We start from the raw sequence: 24,966 nt of genomic DNA on the forward strand, positions 1-24,966 counted from the left end.
AACATATCAAACAGTGCTTCTTGGTTCCAAGCATTCTCCGCTGCCAACGTGCAGAAATCCACCGCATAGTCTGCCACATTTCGGGAGTCCTGCCGAAGCTGGATTAGCTTCTGGGCCGCTTCTCTCCTGGAGAACGGGGCATCAAAAACCTTCTTCACCTCTCCCACGAACCCCTCCAGACTAACGCATATGGCCGGCTGTTGTTCCCATACAGCAGTAGCCCAGGTGAGAAACCTCCCGGACATAAGCGTGATGAGGTAGGCTATCTTGGAGCGATCCGAGGGGGAGGAAGAGGGCTGAAGTTCAAAGATGAGGGCATACTGAGCTAGAAACCCCCAACAGGTGCTCGGCTCTCCATTAAAGCATTCCGGGGTAGGTAAGCTGGGCTCCCAAGGAGGTGGAGTGACCAATGAGACGGCGCTACTAACAGCTGAGTTACTGAGGGGCTGTGGGGTTACCACAGTGGTAGGCTGCCTCACAGACAACTCGCGGAATTGCTCCAGCAAAATGTCCAATGCCTGGTCATGGCGTTCAGCCAACATTTGGACCCCTCCATGATGCCACCAAGCAATTCCTCGTGCCTACCGATGGTGGCTCCTTGGGAGGAGATGGCATTGTGCAGCTGGCCGGGTCTGCTGGGTCAGTCATGGCCAGTTTGTACTATCACATTTTAATTAATAATATCCTTTTGTGACTAGGGGGCAGTATTTTCATTTTTGGAAAAATAACGTACCCAAAGTAAACGGGATATTTTGTTAGGACAAGATGCTAGAATATGCATATAATTGACAGCTTAGGATAGAAAAAAAATATTGTCTGTGAGTATAACAGAACTGATATTGCAGGCGAAAGCCTGAGAAAAATCCAATCCGGAAGTGCCTCGTGTTTTGAAAGCTCTGCGTTCCAATGTGTCCCTATTGAGCAGTGAATGGGCTATCAACCAGATTACTTTTTCTACGTATTCCCTAAGGTGTCTACAGCATTGTGACGTAGTTTTACCTATTTATGTTGAAGAATACCCGTAAGCGGCTACATTGTGTAAGTGGTCTCCTGATGACTCTCAGAGTGACTCTCCCGTAAAATACAGAGGTAGCCATTATTCCAATCGGTCCTACTGAAAAACCAATTGTCCCGGTGGATATATTATCGAATAGATATTTGAAAAACACCTTGAAGATTGATTATAAACAACGTTTGCCATGTTTCTGTTGATATTATGGAGCTAATTTGGAATATTTTTCGGCGTTTTCGTGACCGTAATTTCCAGGTCGATTTCTCAGCCAAACGTGAAGAATAAATGGAGCTATTTCGCCTTCAACATTGGCTATCTAACTGGGAGTCTCGTGTGTCATGTACTGTCATGTTGTGTCTTGTTTCTGTCCTTTCCCTTCACCCTGTCTCCCTCTGCTGGTCGTTGTTAGGTTACCTTTTCTCCCCCTCTTTCCCCCAGCTGTGCCTTGTCTCCTCCTAACTACCTCGTCACCCCTTTTCCCACCTGTTCCCTTTTTCCCTCTGATTAGTCCTCTATATCTCTCTCTGTTTCTGCTCCTGTCTTTGTCGGATTCTTGTTTGTGTTGTTCATGCCTGAACCAGACTATCGTCATGTTTGCTGCAACCTTGTCCTGTCCTGTCGGAACCTGCCGGTCCATCTGAGCCTACGTTTTGTTTTGTTATTAAAGAAGCTCTGTTTACGTTAATTCGCTTTTGGGTCCTCATTCACGCACCGTAACAGAAGAATCCGACCAAGAATGGACCCAGCGACTTCGGATCCTCTCCACTCAGCCGTCGAGATCCAGGGAGCGATGCTAGGCAGACACAAGCAGGAATTGTCTGCTGCTCGACATGCCGTTGAGACCCTGGCCACCCAAGTCTCCAACCTCACAGAACAGGTTCACCATCTCCGCCTCGATCCACCGGCCACTTCCAGGGCTTTCGAATCTCCGGAGCCCAGAATCAATAACCCGCCGTGTTACTCTGGGGAGCCCACTGAATGCCGCTCGTTCCTCACCCAGTGTGATATTGTGTTTTCTCTCCAGCCCAACACTTACTCCAGGAGCACTGCTCGTGTCGCCTACGTCATATCTCTCCTTACTGGACGGGCTCGTGAGTGGGGCACGGCAATCTGGGAGGCAAGGGCTGAGTGTACTAACCAGTATCAGGACTTTAAGGAGGAGATGATACAGGTTTTTGATCGATCTGTTTTTGGGGAGGAGGCTTCCAGGGCCCTGTCTTCCCTATGTCAGGGTAATCGATCCATAACAGACTACTCTATTGAGTTTCGCACTCTTGCTGCCTCCAGTGGCTGGAACGAGCCGGCTTTGCTCGCTCGTTTTCTGGAGGGTCTCCGCGCAGAGGTAAAGGATGAGATTCTCTCCCGGGAGGTTCCTTCCAGCGTGGATTCCTTGATTGAACTCGCTATTCGCATTGAGCGACGGGTTGATCTTCGTCACCGAGCTCGTGGAAAGGAGCTCGCGTTCTCCGTTGCCCCCCTCTCCGCATCACTACCATCTTCCTCTGCCGGCTCGGGTGCTGAGCCTATGCAGCTGGGAGGTATCCGCATCTCGACTAAGGAGAGGGAACGGAGAATCACCAACCGCCTCTGTCTCTATTGCGGTTCTGCTGGTCATTTTGTCACTTCATGTCCAGTAAAAGCCAGAGCTCATCAGTAAGCGGAGGGCTACTGGTGAGCGCTACTACTCCTGTCTCTCCTTCAAGATCCTGCACTACCTTGTCGGTCCATCTACGCTGGACCGGTTCGTCAGCTTCCTGCAGTGCCTTAATAGACTCTGGGGCGGAGGGCTGTTTTATGGACGAGACCTGGGCTCGGGAACATGACATTCCTCTCAGACAGTTAAGGGAGTCCACGGCCTTGTTCGCCCTGGATGGTAGTCCTCTCCCCAGGATTCAGCGTGAGACGCTACCTTTAACCCTCACTGTTTCTGGTAATCATAGCGAAACCATTTCTTTTGTAATTTTTCGTTCACCTTTTACACCTGTTGTTTTGGGCCATCCCTGGCTAGTTTGTCATAATCCTTCCATTAATTGGTCTAGTAATTCTATCCTCTCCTGGAACGTCTCTTGTCATGTGAAATGTTTAATGTCTGCTATCCCTCCTGTTTCCTCTGTCTCTTCTTCACAGGAGGAGCCTGGTGATTTGACAGGGGTGCCGGAGGAATATCACGATCTGCGCACGGTGTTCAGTCGGTCCAGGGCCACCTCTCTTCCTCCACACCGGTCGTATGATTGTAGTATTGATCTCCTTCCGGGAACCACTCCCCCCCGGGGTAGACTATACTCTCTGTCGGCTCCCGAACGTAAGGCTCTCGAAGATTATTTGTCTGTAGCTCTTGCCGCCGGTACCATAGTCCCCTCCTCCTCTCCCGCCGGAGCGGGGTTTTTTTTTGTTAAGAAGAAGGACGGGTCCCTGCGCCCCTGCATAGATTATCGAGGGCTGAATGACATAACAGTGAAGAATCGTTATCCGCTTCCTCTTATGTCTTCAGCCTTCAAGATCCTGCAGGGAGCCAGGTTTTTCACTAAGTTGGACCTTCGTAACGCTTACCATCTCGTGCGCATCAGGGAGGGGGACGAGTGGAAGACGGCGTTTAACACTCCGTTAGGGCACTTTGAATACCGGGTTCTTCCTTTCGGCCTCGCTAACGCTCCAGCTGTCTTTCAGGCATTAGTCAATGATGTCCTGAGAGACATGCTGAACATCTTTGTTTTCGTTTACCTTGACGATATCCTGATTTTTTCACCGTCACTCCAGATTCATGTTCAGCACGTTCGACGTGTCCTCCAGCGCCTTTTAGAGAATTGTCTTTTTGTGAAGGCTGAGAAGTGCTCTTTTCATGCCTCCTCCGTCACATTTCTCGGTTCTGTTATTTCCGCTGAAGGCATTAAAATGGATCCCGCTAAGGTCCAAGCTGTCATTGATTGGCCCGTCCCTAAGTCACGCGTCGAGTTGCAGCGCTTTCTCGGCTTCGCGAACTTCTATCGTCGTTTCATCCGTAATTTCGGTCAGGTGGCAGCCCCTCTCACAGCCCTTACTTCTGTCAAGACGTGCTTTAAGTGGTCCGTTTCCGCCCAGGGAGCTTTTGATCTCCTCAAGAATCGTTTTACATCCGCACCTATCCTTGTTACACCTGACGTCTCTAGACAGTTCATTGTCGAGGTTGACGCGTCAGAGGTGGGCGTGGGAGCCATTCTTTCTCAGCGCTCCTTCTCTGACGACAAGGTCCACCCTTGCGCGTATTTTTCTCATCGCCTGTCGCCGTCGGAACGTAACTATGATGTGGGAAACCGCGAACTGCTCGCCATCCGCTTAGCCCTAGGCGAATGGCGACAGTGGTTGGAGGGGGCGACCGTTCCTTTTGTCGTTTGGACTGACCATAGGAACCTTGAGTACATCCGTTCTGCCAAACGACTTAATGCGCGTCAGGCGCGCTGGGCGCTGTTTTTCGCTCGTTTCGAGTTTGTGATTTCTTATCGTCCGGGCTCTAAGAACACCAAGCCTGATGCTTTATCTCGTCTCTTCAGTTCTTCAGTAGCCTCCACTGACCCCGAGGGGATTCTCCCTGAGGAGCGTGTTGTCGGGTTGACTGTCTGGGGAATTGAGAGGCAGGTAAAGCAAGCACTCACTCAAACTCCGTCGCCGCGCGCTTGTCCCAGGAACCTTCTTTTCGTTCCCGTTCCTACTCGTCTGGCCGTTCTTCAGTGGGCTCACTCTGCCAAGTTAGCCGGCCACCCTGGCATTCGGGGTACGCTTGCTTCCATTCGCCAGCGCTTTTGGTGGCCCACCCGGGAGCATGACACGCGTCGCTTCGTGGCTGCTTGTTCGGTCTGCGCGCAGACTAAGTCCGGTAACTCTCCTCCTGCCGGCCGTCTCAGGCCGCTTCCCATTCCCTCTCGACCGTGGTCTCACATTGCCTTAGATTTTGTCACCGGACTGCCTTCGTCAGCGGGGAAGACTGTTATTCTTACGGTTGTCGACAGGTTCTCTAAGGCGGCTCATTTTATTCCCCTTGCTAAGCTTCCTTCTGCTAAAGAGACGGCACAAATCATCATCGAGAATGTTTTCAGAATTCATGGCCTTCCGTCAGACGTCGTTTCGGACAGAGGTCCGCAATTCACGTCTCAATTTTGGAGGGAGTTTTGCCGTTTGATTGGGGCTTCCGTCAGTCTCTCTTCCGGCTTTCACCCCCAGTCTAACGGTCAAGCAGAACGGGCCAATCAGACTATTGGTCGCATCTTACGCAGTCTTTCTTTTCGCAACCCTGCGTCTTGGTCAGAACAGCTCCCCTGGGCAGAATACGCCCACAACTCGCTTCCTTCGTCTGCGACCGGGCTATCTCCTTTTCAGAGTAGCCTCGGGTACCAGCCTCCGCTGTTCTCATCTCAGTTCGCCGAGTCCAGCGTCCCCTCCGCTCAGGCTTTTGTCCAACGTTGCGAGCGCACCTGGAAGAGGGTCAGGTCTGCACTTTGCCGTTATAGGGCGCAGACTGTGAGGGCTGCTAATAAGCGTAGAACTAAGAGTCCTAGATATTGTCGCGGTCAGAGAGTTTGGCTCTCCACTCAGAACCTTCCCCTTAAGACCACTTCTCGCAAGTTGACCCCGCGGTTCATTGGTCCGTTCCGTATTTCTCGGATCATTAATCCTGTCGCAGTTCGACTTCTTCTTCCGCGATATCTTCGTCGCGTCCACCCGGTCTTCCATGTCTCCTGTGTCAAGCCCGTTCTTCGCGCCCCCGCTCGTCTTCCCCCCCCCCCCCCCATCCTTGTCGAGGGCGCACCCATCTACAGGGTCCGTAGGATTTTGGACATGCGTCCTCGGGGCCGTGGTCATCAGTACCTAGTAGATTGGGAGGGGTACGGTCCTGAGGAGAGGAGTTGGGTTCCCTCTCGGGACGTGCTGGACCGTGCGCTGATCGATGATTTCCTCCGTTGCCGCCAGGTTTCCTCCTCGAGTGCGCCAGGAGGCGCTCGGTGAGTGGGGGGGTACTGTCATGTACTGTCATGTTGTGTCTTGTTTCTGTCCTTTCCCTTCACCCTGTCTCCCTCTGCTGGTCGTTGTTAGGTTACCTTTTCTCCCCCTCTTTCCCCCAGCTGTGCCTTGTCTCCTCCTAACTACCTCGTCACCCCTTTTCCCACCTGTTCCCTTTTTCCCTCTGATTAGTCCTCTATATCTCTCTCTGTTTCTGCTCCTGTCTTTGTCGGATTCTTGTTTGTGTTGTTCATGCCTGAACCAGACTATCGTCATGTTTGCTGCAACCTTGTCCTGTCCTGTCGGAACCTGCCGGTCCATCTGAGCCTACGTTTTGTTTTGTTATTAAAGAAGCTCTGTTTACGTTAATTCGCTTTTGGGTCCTCATTCACGCACCGTAACATCGTGAGTGAAAACATCTGAAGTTCATCAAAGGTAAACGATTTAATTTGATTGCTTTTCCGATTTCCGTGACCAAGTTACCTGCTAGTAGCTGAACAAAATGCTATGCTAGGCTATCGATAAACTTACACAAATGCTTGTCTAGCTTTGGCTGTAAAGCATATTTTGAAAATCTGAGATGACAGGGTGATTAACAAAAAGCTAAACTGTGTCTCAATATATTTCACTTGTGATTTTCATGAATAGGAATATTTTCTAGGAATATTTATGTCCGTTGCATTATGCTAATTAGTGTCAGTCGATGATTACGCTCCCGCATGCGGGATGGGGAGTCACTAGAGGTTCATTTTAAGGTAAGACCCAGATGCAGACAACGTCAAAGTAATAACAGTTTACTACTCCAACAGGAGCAGGCATAAGACAGATCAAGGGCAGGCAGGGCTCAGTTATCCAGATAGGGGGGACAAAAGTAAAGGACGGCAGGCAGGCTAAGAGTCAGCACAGGCAGAAATGGTCAACACCAGGAAAACTAGAAAACAGGAACAATTGCTAGACAGGAACAGAGGGAAGACATGCTGGTAGGCTTGAAGAAACAAAATGAACTGGCAACAGGCAAACAGAGAACACGGGTATAAATACACAGGGGATAATGGGGAAGGTGGGTGACACCTGGAGGGGGGTGGAGACAGTCACAAGTACAGGTGAAACAGATCAGGGTGTTACAATACCTTGCACAGACGAGGCAGCATTAATGAAAGGGTGTTGAGTCCCATTGGCTCCATGGTATACCACAAGTTTTCATGATCGGAGAGCTTTCGTCTGGGGCGTAGATAAAAGGCTTGGGCATGTTCTGGTCATTTAGAGAGATATTTATCTAGCAATGCCACTGGGCAGAGCACTTTCCCTATCTTTTTATACGTGCAGCCCCGATTATTGTCTCCGTCTCTTTCCATTGGATTTTTGTGGTTCTTCGTTTCTTCAGTGAAACTCAGTGTTGCGTATCTCAATCCATTTTTGTCCTCTTTTATTACGAATGAGAATGGCTTCAGTTTGCGATTTCCTTTGTTGCCTCTTCGGCCAAAGTGCAAATGCAAATCAAACCACACCTTATTCAGTAATTGTCTAGGGGTGGCGGGGCTCAAGGCTTCGGACTCACAGAGGATTATTAGGTCCTCCTGTGACTGTGTTATACCTGGGTGGTGGTTGGTTCTGTCCCTGTCCTCCCTTCTCAGCTGTTTTATGATACCAGCAAAGACATTGTTTGCGTTTAGGAACTCAATATCTCTCATCAGGCACCAAGACTGGCTCAGTGAAGGCTCATTTAAGTAGCGGTGTAGGACAGCCGCCGTCCAGCGAAGCAGGTGATTCCATATCGGTCTCTTTCAGCAGTCCATGCGGTGGCGTAGAAACTCTGGAGAATATTACCCATCTTCTGTTTTAAAACATTTGCCAGACCGATGTTTATCCACTTTTCTGACAGCCATTCCAGAAAGCATTTCGCTGCCCAATTGGTTTGTCTTGATGTAGCTTTTTAATTGATCTCCTTTTCTATGTCGTCTATAGCAGCACTAGTGATTTCTGCATGTCTAACGTTAACGCCATGCTCAGGTTGCTGGTCCACTTGCTCTTCTTCTTGTTTAATTTATTTCATATCCTCCTCCTCTTCTTGTTGGCATCATTCTTCATAGTGATTAAGGTGCTAAGGTGCTAAGACTAGTAGTTCTAAAAGTAGTAGTGGTAGTGGGTTGCTAGGTAACGATGTAAACAATGCCACTTTACATGAATGTGGCCATGTGCATGTTGTCTCATTTATCATCGGCAGGAGAGGCTTTAACAACATGTTATTCCACATTCCTTGGTGTAGTCATGCCCATACATGGTCATTGGCGCCTCCCTGTGTGTATAATTGGCTACAATGCACAGAATTACATATACAATTTAGAATTGATAGGATCACTGTGTATTGCAACAAAGGTTGCCAATACTGTAATATTCAAAGGTAACTTAATAACTATAGTTCATTTAATTGTCCTCCTGTCCACTGAGCCTGAGGGCTTTTGATTCACCAGCCTGTAACCATTGACCTGTAGACCTACTGTTTGTGGCATGCACACAAAAGCATTCACACAATGAAATATTTTCGTCAAAACATCATACATTTCTGTTGCATGGATTAACATTTCATTATAATTCACATTATTCAAAGTTTATAACAATTATAGTAGCCTGGGCTAAACATGACAGCACATTGCATACAGGATAACAGTATGATGCATAATAACCCAAAAGAGAGATGCGTTTACTGAAGAGAAACAATTCTTCCCTGTATGGAATCTAAATATTTGTCAAACAAACTATAAATTCAACAAGTGCTTTTCAACTGCTTTCTTCTGGTACAGAGGCTGTAGCTGTACTGGTCTCTGTTGGTACAGAGGATTTACCTATACTTCTCTATGTAGTAGACAAAGTATCTGAGCTACTCTCTATTGGTGTACATGCTGTATCTGAGCTGGTGTCTACTGGTCCAGAGGGTGCACCTGAACTATAGTTTACTGGAGTAGATAATGAACCTACATGCTGTGGCTCTAAGACCAGCTGACAATCCTGGACTGCTTCTATCATGAGTGTCTGTACTGTCTGACACAGAGCTAGTGGGTCTCCTCAGAACTCTTAGGTCAAGTGTTCCTCTCTCTCTGTCTACCTGACCACTGCTCCTCTGGGTTTCCATTGTCTTTACTACATTTCCTTGTTCTACGCCCATCTGATAGCAATGTGAGTGTCTTGTAGATGGTGGTCTTAGTGAAACACGTGTTGGGGGATTGTGGGAGAATGTTGTTGTTTTAGGAAAAGTTGGGGCTTGACGTATGGGAATTTGGGTTGGACGTGTTTGTTTCTGAGAAGTTAGGTTCTTTCACCTACTTTCTCTCTGACGCTCGATCGTCATCCCTTCTCTGAGGGGTTGGTGGAGACCTCTGACCGTCAGTCTGGCTGTCGTGTGTGGCTCTCTTGGTCCTCTGACCCTGGCTCCTCCTCAGAGTGGATGTCCTCCTGTTGATGGGAATAACTTTCTTCTTTTCTATATCCCTCTTCTTCCTTCCCTTCTTCCTGTGTTTTCTATTCTTCCTCCTCTCCCTCTGCTTTCCCTCTTCCTCTCCATCTCTTCTACCTTCTTCCTCACCCTCGCCATATCATCTTCCCTTGTTCTCTCACTCTGTCTCTCCATCTCCCCCTGTCTCTGCATCATAACCTCTGACCCTTGCCTCATGTGACTCCTGGTCAGATCCATTCCCATAATCCTCTGTCCCCCACAGTGTATCCTGATTGTGGTTCAGGCTGTATCCATCGCTGGTATGTGACATCCGAGAGGGCTTTGGAAGGGGTGAGATGAGTCTGTGACATGTCCTTCTCCTGTCTCTTGCTCTCTTCCTTCACTTCCTTTTCTCTTTCTCCCTCTCTGTTTCTAGATACCTTAGTCAGTGTCCTCACCTGAGAGCAGGCTATTACTCTCAACATCACCTGTGTTATCAATAGATCCTGCCTCATATAGTAACGGCTGCTTCTCTTCCTCACACTCTCTAGTTATCACAGCCTTGCTGGTGTGGGTAATCTGGTTATACTTAACAATAAGACCTGGGGGGGGTGTGGTATATTCACAATATACCACAAACCCCCAAGGTGACTTATTTCTGTTATAAACTGGTTACCAATGTAATTAGAGCAGTAAAAATACAAGTTTTGTCATACCCATGGTATACGGTCTGATATAGCACGGCTTTCAGCCAATCAGCGTGCAGTTCTTTGTCCTGCTCTGGATATCATTCAACATATCATACCTAGAGAACCAGGGATGTTGGAGCATATGGAGCACACTTTCCCTTTCTTACTTTCAAAATCTGAATATTTTGTTGACCTGGAGTCATTCTTTGATCCTGAGATAGCTAGAGATACAATTGTTGATATGAAAAAAAATATTTCCATCAAACTTCAAGGAGGAGACTCAAATAATAAAACATTTATGGTAATATTTACAGTAAAGACATGGACTTACCTTTGAAACACTTCCAGAAGATGAGACTCTACACATGGATGAACAGCCAATAGAACAGAAGCCAAGACACCAATCACAGCACCAGCTATTAGGGGGACAATAGAAACATGTAAATACAGTAACAGTTTTTATTTTTCAAGGTCAAACATTTCTTACATAAATAAATACATCACACACACACACACACACACACACACACACACACACACACACACACACACACACACTAGAGTATACACAGCACATACACTACCGTTCAAAAGTTTGGGGTCACTTAGAAATGTCCTTGTTTTCCACGAAAACATACATGAAATTAGTTGTAAAATGAATAGGAAATATAGTCAAGATGTTGACAAGGTTATAAATAATGATTTTGAAATGATAATTGTCCTTCAAACTTTCGTCAAAGAATCCTCCATTTGCATCAATTACAGCCTTGCAGACCTTAGACATTCTAGTTGTCAATTTGTTGAGGTAATCTGAAGAGATTTCACCCCATGCTTCCTGAAGCACCTCCCACAAGTTGGATTGGCTTGATGGGCACTTCTTATGTACCATACGGTCAAGCTACTCCCACAACAGCCCAATAGGGTTGAGATCCGGTGACTGTGCTGGCCACTCCATTATAGACAGAAAACCAGCTGACTGCTTCTGCCTTAAATAGTTATTGCATAGTTTGGAGCTGTGCTTTGGGTCATTGTCCTGTTGTCAAAGAAATGTTACCCTGTACAAATCTCCCACTTTACCACCACCAAAGCACCCCCAGATCATCACATTGATTCCACCATGCTTGACAGATGGCGTCAAGACCTCCTCCAGCATATTTTCATATTTTTCTGCGTCTCACAAATGTTCTTCTTTGTGATCCGAACACCTCAAACTTAGATTTGTCAGTCCATGACACTTTTTTTACAATTTTCCTCTGTCCAGTGTCTGTGTTATTTAGCCCATCATGTTTCTACAAGCCCAGCTTCAGACGCAATTCCTAGGCAAGGGTAATTTCAGTGTAGGAAAGGATGAAACAGCGTCTGTGCCACCAGTAAGTACAGATAGTAGTATAAATCCCCTGGCACAGTCCCCGCAGCCGGACAACTTTCTCACAGTTTCTGGAAGGAAATGCTGTAGGAACGCTCAACCGGTGTTGCTCATTCAGCCGACAGAAACTTTCAACCGGTTTTCCCCATTAAGCAGCGGGTCGGAGTCAGAGGCCGAGTCTTCTCTGGTCTCTACTCCCCCCGTTACGGGGTCTGAGACGCCGAAGCTTCCCACCATTAGCTCTGACAAATTGAAAACTCTAGTCATTGGCGACTCCATTACCCGCAGTATTAGACTTAAAACGAATCATCCAGCGATCATACACTGTTTACCGGGGGGCAGGGCTACCGACGTTAAGGCTAATCTGAAGATGGTGCTGGCTAAAGCTAAAACTGGCGAGTGTAGAGAGTATAGAGATATTGTTATCCACGTCGGCACCAACGATGTTAGGATGAAACAGTCAGAGATCATCAAGCGCAACATAGCTTCTGCGTGTAAATCAGCTAGAAAGATGTGTCGGCATCGAGTAATTGTCTCTGGCCCTCTCCCAGTTAGGGGGAGTGATGAGCTCTACAGCAGAGTCTCACAACTCAATCACTGGTTGAAAACTGTTTTCTGCCCCTCCCAAAAGATAGAATTTATAGATAATTGGCCCTCTTTCTGGGACTCACCCACAAACAGGACCAAGCCTGACCTGCTGAGGAGTGACGGACTCCATCCTAGCTGGAGGGGTGCTCTCATTTTATCTACCAACATAGACAGGGCTCTAACTCCTCTAGCTCCACAATGAAATAGGGTGCAGGCCAGGCAGCAGGCTGTTAGCCAGCCTGCCAGCATAGTGGAGTCTGTCACTAGCACAGTCAGTGTAGTCAGCTCAGCTATCACCATTGAGACCGTGTCTGTGCCTCGACCTAGGTTGGGCAAAACTAAACATGGCGGTGTTCACCTTAGCAATCTCACTAGGATAAAGACCACCTCCATTCCTGTCATTATTGAAAGAGATCATGATACCTCACATCTCAAAATAGGGCTACTTAATGTTAGATCCCTTACTTCAAAGGCAATTATAGTCAATGAACTAATCACTGATCATAATCTTGATGTGATTGGCCTGACTGAAACATGGCTTAAGCCTGATGAATTTACTGTGTTAAATGAGGCCTCACCTCGTGGCTACACTAGTGACCATATCCCCCGTGCATCCCCCAAAGGCGGAGGTGTTGCTAACATTTACGATAGCAAATTTCAATTTACAAAAAAAAATGACGTTTTCATCTTTTGAGCTTCTAGTCATGAAATCTATGCAGCCTACTCAATCACTTTTTATAGCTACTGTTTACAGGCCTCCTGGGCCATATACAGTGTTCCTCACTGAGTTCCCTGAATTCCTATCGGACCTTGTAGTCATAGCAGATAATATTCTAATCTTTGGTGACTTTAATATTCACATGGAAAAGTCCACAGACCCACTCCAAAAGGCTTTCGGAGCCATCATCGACTCAGTGGGTTTTGTCCAACATGTGTCTGGACCCACTCACTGTCACAGTCATACGCTGGACCTAGTTTTGTCCCATGGAATAAATGTTGTGGATCTTAATGTTTTTCCTCATAATCCTGGACTATCGGACCACCATTTTATTACATTTGCAATTGCAACAAATAATCTGCTCAGACCCCAACCAAGGATCATCAAAAGTCGTGCTATAAATTCACAGACAACACAAAGATTCCTTGATGTCCTTCCAGATTCCCTCTGTCTACCCAAGGACGCCAGAGGACAAAAATCAGTTAACCACCTAACTGAGGAACTCAATTTAACCTTGCGCAATACCCTAGATGCAGTTGCACCCCTAAAAACTAAAAACATTTCTCATAAGAAACTAGCTCCCTGGTACACAGAAAATACCCGAGCTCTGAAGCAAGCTTCCAGAAAATTGGAACGGAAATGGCGCCACACCAAACTGGAAGTCTTCCGACTAGCTTGGAAAGACAGTACTGTGCAGTACCGAAGAGCCCTTACTGCTGCTCGATCATCCTATTTTTCTAACTTAATTGAGGAAAATAAGAACAATCCGAAATTCCTTTTTGATACTGTCGCAAAGCTAACTAAAAAGCAGCATTCCCCAAGAGAGGATGACTTTCACTTTAGCAGTGATAAATTCATTAACTTCTTTGAGGAAAAGATTATGATTATTAGAAAGCAAATTTCGGACTCCTCCTTAAATCTGCGTATTCCTTCAAAGCTCAGTTGTCCTGAGTCTGCACAACTCTGCCAGGACCTAGGATCAAGAGAGACGCTCAAGTGTTTTAGTACTATATCTCTTGACACAATGATGAAAATAATCATGGCCTCTAAACCTTCAAGCTGCATACTGGACCCTATTCCAACTAAACTACTGAAAGAGCTGCTTCCTGTGCTTGGCCCTCCTATGTTGAACATAATAAACGGCTCTCTATCCACCGGATGTGTACCAAACTCACTAAAAGTGGCAGTAATAAAGCCTCTCTTGAAAAAGCCAAACCTTGACCCAGAAAATATCGGCCTATATCGAATCTTCCATTCCTCTCAAAGATTTTAGAAAAGGCTGTTGCGCAACAACTCACTGCCTTCCTGAAGACAAACAATGTATACGAAATGCTTCAGTCTGGTTTTAGACCCCATCATAGCACTGAGACGGCACTTGTGAAGGTGGTAAATTACATTTTAATGGCATCAGACCGAGGCTCTGTATCTGTCCTCGTGCTCCTAGACCTTAGTGCTGCTTTTGATACCATCGATCACCACATTCTTTTGGAGAGATTGGAAACCCAAATTGGTCTACACGGACAAGTTCTGGCCTGGTTTAGATCTTATCTGTTGGAAAGATATCAGTTTGTCTCTGTGAATGGTTTGTCCTCTGACAAATCAACAGTAAATTTCGGTGTTCCTCAAGGTTCCGTTTTAGGACCACTATTGTTTTCACTATATATTTTACCTCTTGGGGATGTCATTCGAAAACATAATGTTAACTTTCACTGCTATGCGGATGACACACAGCTGTACATTTCAATGAAACATGGTGAAGCCCCAAAATTGCCCTTGCTAGAAGCATGTGTTTCAGACATAAGGAAGTGGATGGCTGCAAACCTTCTACTTTTAAACTCAGACAAAACAGAGATGCTTGTTCTAGGTCCCAAGAAACAAAGAGATCTTCTGTTGAATCTGACAATTAATCTTAATGGTTGTACAGTCGTCTCAAATAAAACTGTGAAGGACCTCGGCGTTACTCTTGACCCTGATCTCTCTTTTGAAGAACATATCAAGACCATTTCAAGGACAGCTTTTTTCCATCTACGTAACATTGCAAAAATCAGAAACTTTCTGTCCAAAAATGATGCAGAAAAATTAATCCATGCTTTTGTCACTTCTAGGTTAGACTACTGCAATGCTCTACTTTCCGGCTACCCGGATAAAGCACTAAATAAACTTCAGTTAGTGCTAAATACGGCTGCTAGAATCCTGACTAGAACCAAAAAAAATTATCATATTACTCCAGTGCTAGCCTCTCTACACTGGCTTCCTGTCAAAGCAAGGGCTGATTTCAAGGTTTTACTGCTAACCTACAAAGCATTACATGGGCTTGCTCCTACCTATCTCTCTGATTTGGTCCTGCCGTACGTACGCTACGGTCACAAGACGCAGGCCTCCTAATTGTCCCTAGAATTTCTAAGCAAACAGCTGGAGGCAGGGCTTTCTCCTATAGAGCTCCATTTTTATGGAACGGTCTGCCTACCCATGTCAGAGACGCAAACTCGGTCTCAAACTTTAAGTCTCTACTGAAGACTCATCTCTTCAGTGGGTCATATGATTGAGTGTAGTCTGGCCCAGGAGTGGGAAGGTGAACGGAAAGGCTCTGGAGCAACGAACCGCCCTTGCTGTCTCTGCCTGGCCGGTTCCCCTCTTTCCACTGGGATTCTCTGCCTCTAACCCTATTACAGGGGCTGAGTCACTGGCTTACTGAGGCTCTCTTATGCCGTCCCTGGAGGGGGTGCGTCACCTGAGTGGGTTGATTTACTGATGTGGTCATCCTGTCTGGGTTTTATGAACATTTGAACATCTTGGCCATGTTCTGTTCTAATCTCCACCCGGCACAGCCAGAAGAGGACTGGCCATCCCACATATGCTCTCTCTAATTCTCTCTTTCTTTCTCTCTCTCTGAGGACCTGAGCCCTAGGACCATGCCTCAGGACTACCGGGCATGATGACTCCTTGCTGTCCCCAGTCCACCTGGCCGTGCTGCTGCTCCAGTTTCAACTGTTCTGCCTGTGATTATTATGCTGGTCATTTATGAACATTTGAACATCTTGGCCATGTTCTGTTATAATCTCCACCCGGCACAGCCAGAAGAGGACTGGCCACCCCACATAGCCTGGTTCCTCTCTAAGTTTCTTCCTAGGTTTTGGCCTTTATAGGGAGTTTTTCCTAGCCACTATGCTTCTACACCTGCATTGCTTGTTGTTTGGGGTTTTAGGCTGGGTTTCTGTACAGCACTTTGAGATATCAGCTGATGTACGAAGGGCTATATAAATACATTTGATTTGACTTCTCCCCTACAGTGTGTGGTATCCCGGGAGGTCTACCACGGGGGTTGGTGATAGAGGAGAGGTATGTGCTGCGACGTTGGCTCCCTCTGCTGGGAGTACACGGACTGGGCACCCCGACATGCATGGCCCCAAGTAGAGGTAATTAGCGGAAACCAGCTGTGGAGGCCACATAATAGGAGCACTATGGCACACCGCGGGAGAGAACAGAGAGACCGAGACATAGAGCAGGAGCTGAGAAGAAGGACCGAGCCAACCCTACGTGATTGTATTTTATAGCCTAGTAAAGTCGTGTTTGCTGACTAGAACCTCCCTGTCTCTGTGTTAATCTCTGCACGCTCAACCCAACACCCCATGATTTACCACAAGCAGACCAGAAAGAACCCCTGAAGCTCCACGGTTGGCAACCTGAACATCCCCTACAGTGTGATAAACAGTATCCAGGGAAACAGAAGTCTGATTGTTGACTGGATCCCTAAAGTTACACCATCCATCAACATTGTTTACAGCAAACAGAGTAAAAGACGTTCCATGCGTAAGGTTATGATGAGAAAATATGGAAATATTCTGGGTGGTAGGACTACAGCTATGCACTCTCTCTCTCTCGCACACATACACTTACATTAAAACAGGTTTCTTGATTTCTGGGATGGGACAAAAACAACACTGCTGTCCTGTGCTGAGAGGAAGCGTGTGTGCAGTGCATGAAAGGTTGTGAATATATACATGAATAATGTTGTGTTTGTATTACTTTGGGGACCCTGTTAGCAGGTTGAGTCAATTTAGGGCAAAACGTACAATAAATTCCACCACAAAACATTCAAAAAAAAGTTGATCCGGGTGTCTTGGGGATATCCTGAAATGAAAAAGACACACAAATGTAAGACATTATTAAGACACTTAAAGCATTTAAATGGACTTCACATTGTGCAACACTTTGGGGAAGCAGTGAGTATGAAGAGTTGAACCAGGAAGAGCCAGACAATCATCATACCTTTTATTTTCTTCCATACCAACCAAACCAGGGAGTAAAAATGTTCATATTTTATCACTTCTTAAAGTACAAGTCTGCATTCATTTTCCGTCAGCTATTGAGTATGACTTCACCCACAATTACATGTTTAAGCTGCAATTAAAATACATATTTTCTGAGAGCACCAATAAACATCCTACATACAGCACCTGCACATCTGAACAGTACTGTAAATACAGGTAGAACAGATACCCCCTTCAGGGGGTATAGCTCCCAGTTGTTGCTGCTGTTAAGTCAATCTGTGCTTCACAATTATGTACATGTACAGTGCTCTGTTACTGTAGATGTGCTGTTCTTACCTATTAATTAGGCAGACAAGTGTTAATATTGCAGTGACAATGAAAGGAACAACAGCACCGATATTGGAAGGCTCTGAAATGAAAACATGTTTTATTGATACTTTGACAGGAGTTGATCAGGAATTCTACATAGTGCAGCATTCAAAATGTCCTACAACACTAGCAGTGTTACTAACATATCAATACATTAGACTGTAACACACTTGTGAGTGTCCACTGACCCGGACCAAACACCTCTCTCAACTGGCTCACTGACTTCCCCTTCTCCATCAGAGTTCTTCAGCTTGCAGATGTACTTGTAACCATTGGTTGATTTGCCAGTGTTGCTCTTAGAGATAATCAGCTGTTTTCCTACAACCTGCCACGGCTCCTCTCCCACTTTCCAGCTGTAGGTGACTGGTTCAGCATCAGTGGTGTCACCTTCACAGGTCAGAGTGCAGGAGGATTTGTCTGGGTTACAAGAAGAAGTGATGGTGGGTTTGGGGACTGTCTCTGTAAATAGAGGAAAGAAACAGGAATAATTTGGGAAAATGCTTGATATAGTGTTGCACGGTATACGGAATCTTAAGGTACTTTTTCAATACTAGAACATGAAGAATGATTTGGCACTAGAATCTGTGTTACTTTCGGTGCTGCAGATGTCCCTCTTAACTGCGCACAGTGCCTGCTCCACTTAGCCTGCATATTGGGGGTCTGTTCTGCATCATGTTGGCTCCCCACGCTGCACAGAAGTTAACACACTTGAATAGCTACCACCACTAAATGTTGTGGAAGGACCTGAAACCAGCAGCTCATGCGCCAAAACCCAAGTATCCACATGTTGTTTTATTTGTTCACTCAGGTTTCCTTTATCTAATATTATGTTTTGGTTGATGATCAAAAAATATTCTGTGTCAAAACATGTTGCTAAAATAGAAAAAATCAGAAAGGGGGCAAATACTTGTTCACAGCACTATATACACAAACACACACATATAACAAGGTACTGATGACAGATAGTTTATGTCTTGTAAACAGTGGCGATCTTGGTGGGGCAAAAAGTAAATAAAATGGTAGCTGCATGCCAGCAAAGCCACAACTCAACACTAACAATGACATTAATTGCACTATAACAGTGGCAAACGGCGTCCAACAGCAGACCCTTCTTTTCAGCATCATGGAGGGAATCCTTACCACCGCTACTACTGGCTATCAGCAGAGCTTTATCTGGCATCAAAACAATTCATTCAGACTCATTTACTGACTTTTAAATAACATAGCTGATCTGGCTGACTTGCTTAAACAAATGTGGTTTCTACTGACAATTTAGGTGTACAAACTATGGCATAAGGGAACGATGAGTGTATAGAAGGCAATCCGTAATTTTGATTATGACATTAATGAGCGAGCTAAAATGGGCGTAGTCACAATAACTATTTGTTCTGCTTTTCTACTATGCTTTTCTGCAAAGGGGACAGGACGACTGCACCGTATTGAGGGGAGGATGGATGGGCCCATATATCGCGAGATCTTGGCCAACAACCTCCTTCCCTCAGTAAGAGCATTGAAGATGGGTCGTGGCTGGGTCTTCCAGCATGACAATGACCCGAAATACACAGCCAGGGCAACTAAGGAGTGGCTCCGTAAGAAGCAATTCAAGGTCCTGGAGTGGCCTAGACAGTCTCCAGACCTGAACCCAATAGAAAATCTTTGGAGGGAGCTGAAAGTCTGTATTGCCCAGCAACAGCCCCGAAACCTGAAGGATCTGGAGAAGGTCTGTATGGAGGAGTGGGCCAAAATCCCTGCTGCAGTGTATGCAAACCTGGTCAAGAACTACAGGAAACGTATGATCTCTGTAATTGCAAACAAAGGTTTCTGTACCAAAAATTAAGTTCTGCTTTTCTGATGTATCAAATACTTATGTCATGCAATAAAATGCTAATTAATTACTTAAAAATCATACAATGTAATTTTCTGGATTTTTGTTTTGGATTCCGTCTCTCACAGTTGAAGTGTACCTATGATAAAAATTACAGACCTCTACATGCTTTGAGTAGGAAAACCTGCAAAATCGGCAGTGTATCAAATACTTGTTCTCCCCACTGTATATCAACAAGCTGATTAAACAGCATGATCATTACACAGATGAATCTTGTGCTAGGGACAATAAAAGGCCACTCTAGAATGTGCAGTTTTGTCACCCAACACAATGCCACAGGTGTTTCAACTGTACCAGGCAGATGACAGACGTGGCGTCATTTTGGCAAGCTGTTTGCTGACATCAACCTTGTGAATAGTGTGCCCCATGGTGGTGGTGGAGTTATGGTATGGGCAGACGAAAGGTAAAGACAATGAACACAATTGCATTTTATCTATGGCCATTTGAATGCACAGTTACCGTGACAAGATCCTGAGGCCCATTGTCGTACCATTAATCCACCGCCATCACCTAATGTTTCAGTATGACAATACACAGCCCCATGTCGCAAGGATCTGTACACAATTGCAGTAAGCAGAAAATGTTCCAGTTCTTCCATGGCCTGCATATTCACCAGGCATGTCACCCATTGAGCATGTTTGGGATGTTCTGGATCGATGTGTTCCAGTTCACCAGTTCCAGTTCACGCCAATATGCAGCAACTTTGCACAGCCATTGAAAAGGAGTGGGACAACATTCCACAGTCTGATCAACTCTATGCAAAGGAGATGTGTTGCGCTGCATGAGGCAAATGGAGGTCACACCAGGTCACACTGGTATTCTGATCCACGCCTCTCCATTTTTTTAAGGTATCTGTGTTTTTATTAGCAGTGTCGTAAGATTATGCTGTATTGACTTGTGATATCCTTGTTTGTAATCAGCACACACAACAGACCAGTAACTTGTAATAAACACGAGTGCATCTTTAAAAGAAGAGTTTTGCACCACCCAGACAACAACCTGTGCAACAGAATAACCTACCTGATGATACTGCGCAGAGTATCGCTTCTGTCAAAGTGACGCTATGAAGTGTGAGCCTTTTCTTAGAAGTCATTTTGCTAGTTTGTTTGTAGCTACCGACTGTTTGTAGTATGTTGACTCACTGTGGCGGTCTTACGCCTGCCTACCTAGCAGACATGACGTAAAAGTGAAGGTTAAACTTTACTGTAATTTTTTGGTTTTATTTTAGATTCCTCAAAGTAGCCATCCTTTGCCTTAATGACAGCTTTGCAATCTCACAAACAGCTTCATGAGGTAGTCACATAGGAAAGCTTTTCCAACAGCCTTGAAGGAGTTCCCACATATGCTGATTACTTGCTTTTTCAACCCTCAATTGGGTTGAGGTCGAGTGATTGTGGAGGCCAGGTCATCTGATGCAGCACTCCATCACTCTCCTTCTTGGTCAAAGACCCCTTACACAGCCTGGAGGTGTATTGGGTCATTGTCCTGTTGAAAAACAAATGATAGTCCCACTAAGCGCAAACCAGATGGGATGGCGTGTCGCTGCAGAATGTTGTGGTAGCCATGCTGGTTAAGTGTGCCTTGAATTCAAAATAAATCACTTACAATGTCACCAGCAAAAGCGCCCTCACACCATCACACCTCTTCCTCCATGCTTCACGGTGGGAACCACACAAGCAGAGATATCCGTTCACCTACTCTGCCTCTCACAAAGACACGGCAGTTGCAACCAAAAATCTCAAATTTGGAAACATCAGATAAAAATACATTTCCACCAGTCTAATGTCCATTGATCGTCTTTCTTGGCCCAAGCAAGTCTTCTTCCTATTGGTGTCCTTTAGCAGTGGTTTCTTTGCAGCAATTCGACCATGAAGGACTGATTCACGTAGTCTCCTCTGAACAGCTGATGTTGAGATGTGTGTTACTTGAACAATCTGAGGTGCAGTTAATTGATGATTTCTGAGGCTGGTAACTTTAATGAACTTATCCTCTGCAGCAGAGAGAACTCTGGGTCTTCCTTTCCTGTGGCGGTCCTCATGAGAGCCAGTTTTATCATAGAGCTTGCTGGTTTTAGCGGCTGCACTGGAAGAAAATTTCAAAGTTCTTGAATTTTTCTGTATTGACTGACCTTCATGTCTTAAAGTAATGATGGGCTGTCATTTGTCTTTGATTATTTGAGCTGTTCTTGCCATAATATGGACTTGGTCTTTTACCAAATAGGACATCTTCTGTATACCACCCCTACCGTGTCCCAACACAACTGATTGGGTCAAAGACATTAAGAAGGCAAGAAAGTCCACATATTAACTTTTAACAAGGCACACCTATTAATTGAAATGCATTCCAGGTGACTACATCATGAAGCTGGTTGAGAGAATGCTAAGAATGTGCAAAGCTGCAATGGTGTGAAGTACTTAAGTGGTACTTTAACATATTTTTACTTAAGTTGTTTTTTGGGGGGGTATCTGTACTTTACTATTTATATTTTGGACAACTTCTTCACTTCATTCCTAAAGAAAATAATGTAATTTTTACTCCATACATTTTCCCTGACACCCAAAAGTATGTGTAACATTTTGAAGGCTTAGCAGGACAAGAAAATGGTCTAATTCACACACTTATCAAGACAACATCCCTGGTTATTTTGCCTCTGGAAAATTTCAAGAACTTTGAAAGTTTCTTCAAGTGCAGTTGCAAAAACCATCAAGAGCTATGATGAAACGGGCTCTCATGAGGACTACCACAGGAAAGGAAGACCCAGAGTTACCTCTGCTGCACAGGAGAAGTTCATTAGAGTTACCAGCCTCATTAATGTCTTCACTAGGATTCTACAATGTAGAAAATTATAAAAATAAAGAAAAACCCCTTGAATGAATAGGTTTCCAAACTTTTGATATATATATATATATATATATATATATATATATATATATATGTGTGTGTGTGTGTGTGTGTGTGTGTGTGTTAATAATATAAACAAAATACTTCTATATGAGCGGCGAAAAATACTATGACAAAGATTCTCAGCAGCACCCCTTGTTATTTCCATATTTAAATATATTTGGTGTTTTTTGCAAAATATACAAAGGCTTTTATCCAACCTTCTTACATACAACACACAAACAACACACAAACCACATACACTAGGATTAATGTACAACAATGGAAAATGATCATGTAAATATAAGTATACAAACAAGCAAATTCAGTTAAAATACAGTAGGCCTAGGGCATGGGAATTCCTCTGCTTGTTTACCTAATATCTTGACATGGGCATAACACTTGCTAGCAATAATTGTGTTCTTAAATAGAGGAGAGGACAGGTAGAAGATCAGAAATATGCAGAGTAGAAGAGGGCAGCTTTGGACATTACTAAACAAGATTAAAATAAACTAACGCTTGTAACGTTGCCACATTAAATGTGATACAAAACAGAATTAATGGTCATGCATGTATTCCTTACCACAAAGTGGATAATCTGTTCATTGGCCAGAAATGATACCTGTCAATTTAAGTATGTGGTCATGTGTGTGTGTAGGAAAGGGAAGAGCTAACTTTTTTTTTAAAGGCTATGGTGTGAGGAACAAAGAGGAAATGCTTTTTTGAAAACTTTGCAAGTAAAATAGCTCCGTAATGGTGTAGTTTAAACCTGTTCCACTGGATTATTTGCCATAAAAAGGGAAATGACTGGATTTAAGGACTTCCATTCAACACCACGGAATGATGAGTGTATCTGATTGAATGTGAATTGTTGATCGACTCTCCTGCTCTTACTATTGGAATATAATTTATATTTTTTGTGGATTTACCTTTTTTGGGAAAGAACTGAACTGAATCTTGGGAATCCTGGATTTAAAGGACATTTTTGGTTGAACTGAATCTCTTTTTGACTTTGACCTTTGGACTACTGACAGTATTGACTATTCATTTGATTGCTGGTTATATCTGAGACAAGAAAGCCTTATTGCATCCAATGTTGAGTTGGTTTATGATTTGTTGCTGCTTCATTTCTAATCAAAGCTTTAATATGATGCCTTAAAGGTGCTTTGCTTTGTTGGGCTTGTGCATTTCTATACTTTCAATTTCAAAAAGGTCTTCTAGGGGTCAAACTATTGCTACACATTTCCCACTCCTTGTTTTTATAAAGCACACTTGTTTAGAAAGGACAAGTGACTGTTATAAATGGACCTCAGTTTCACCGAACACAAGCCAGTCTATTGCTATGGAAATGTTCTCTGAACGTTAGAATGCCTTGTCGTCCAGTGCTGGTAACTCAGGTGAGACGATGGGTTCTCTTGTCTTCATGATCCTCTGCGTACCTCTGGTCCACAGTTCCCTGTCTAGAGAGACGTCAGTTAGTAGGAACAAGAGTTGGTAACAGACTAATAGTCTACTTATAGTGAGTTGACCAGAGTGTGGCAAGAAGTATTGCATAATAAAGGGAAATGAAGTGAAAACAGTCTACATTGTTATCACACTCCAACTTACCGTCCTACAATACGAATCATCTTTCCCTGCAAGAAAACACAATAGGAGAACTGAACTTGAGAAATGAAACCATTCAGAATTAATGTGATTAAAGAATGCTGTAATTACAATGGCACTAATTCCTGCTCTGTTATGACAGTTTAAGATGCCAGTCTTTCCCCATCTATTTTATCCTGATGCATTTAGAGGGACTTGAGGTTTACTATCCCTTTCTCATACACACCTCCTTTTGCCTCTCCTTCAGCTGCGTTTAGGTCAGCCCCTGGTGCAGTGCTGCCATCCATTTTAGACTCATCCTCGCCCACTGGTGCAGCGCAGTCATCCGTTTTAGACTCATCCTCGCCCACTGGTGCAGCGCAGCCATCCGTTTTAGACTCATCCTCGCCCACTGGTGCAGCGCAGCCACCCGTTTTAGACTCATCCTCGCCCACTGGTGCAGCGCAGCCATCCGTTTTAGACTCATCCTCGCCCACTGGTGCAGCGCAGCCATCCGTTTTAGACTCATCCTCGCCCACTGGTGCAGCGCAGCCACCCGTTTTAGACTCATCCTCGCCCACTGGTGCAGCGCAGCCATCCGTTTTAGACTCATCCTCGCCCACTGGTGCAGCGCTGCCATCCGTTTTAGACTCATCCTCGCCCACTGGTGCAGCGCTGCCATCCGTTTTAGACTTATCCTCGCCCACTGGTGCTGCGCAGCCATCCGGTTTAGACTCATCCTCGCCCACTGGTGCAGTGCAGCCATCCGTTTTAGACTCATCCTCGTCCACTGGTGCAGTGCAGCCATTCGTTTTAGACTCATCCTCGCCCACTGGTGCAGCGCTGCCATCTGTTTTAGACTCGGCCACTGAGGAAACAAACAGAGAGGGTAAACCATGTTCTACAGCCTCTCTACTGAACCACCAGTGTTTCCCAGACAGTGTTTGTTTAGACAGGACTAGCCCTCCCACCACAATGTTTTTCAAACCCGACTTGTTCTAACAATCCTCAACATATTTGATGGTAGAATTCCAGTGTAACGCCACTTTCACCTCCATCTGTAACCAGGTGTCTATCCAACCTTTTTATGTAAGTACATGCCCAATAAAAAACAAATTGAATGACCAGCCTGTTGGAAACAACTAATGTCAGTAAACTTTCCAAATGTCGACAAAACACACAAGACAAGGTGGGATCTTTGTG

At 45.1% G+C, this 24,966-nt stretch overlaps 1 protein-coding gene across 1 annotated transcript in view; it reads right to left on the reverse strand.

Moving 5' to 3' along the window:
• Nucleotides 1-24,966, reverse strand: part of LOC110527331 (uncharacterized) — a 63,314-nt gene that overhangs the window by 16,171 nt on the left and 22,177 nt on the right. Inside the window, exons 12-15 of the mRNA XM_090242188.1 lie at nucleotides 24,011-24,631; nucleotides 23,788-23,813; nucleotides 23,584-23,635; nucleotides 17,638-17,873 (exon numbers count right to left, since the gene is read on the reverse strand). Coding sequence (XP_090098314.1) covers nucleotides 17,638-17,873; nucleotides 23,584-23,635; nucleotides 23,788-23,813; nucleotides 24,011-24,631 — 935 coding nt within the window. The remainder of the gene's footprint in view (nucleotides 1-17,637; nucleotides 17,874-23,583; nucleotides 23,636-23,787; nucleotides 23,814-24,010; nucleotides 24,632-24,966) is intronic.

This window comes from Oncorhynchus mykiss, chromosome 7, assembly GCF_057628025.1.
Source record: "Oncorhynchus mykiss isolate SJ-2025 chromosome 7, ASM5762802v1, whole genome shotgun sequence".
Lineage (NCBI taxonomy): Eukaryota > Metazoa > Chordata > Actinopteri > Salmoniformes > Salmonidae > Oncorhynchus > Oncorhynchus mykiss.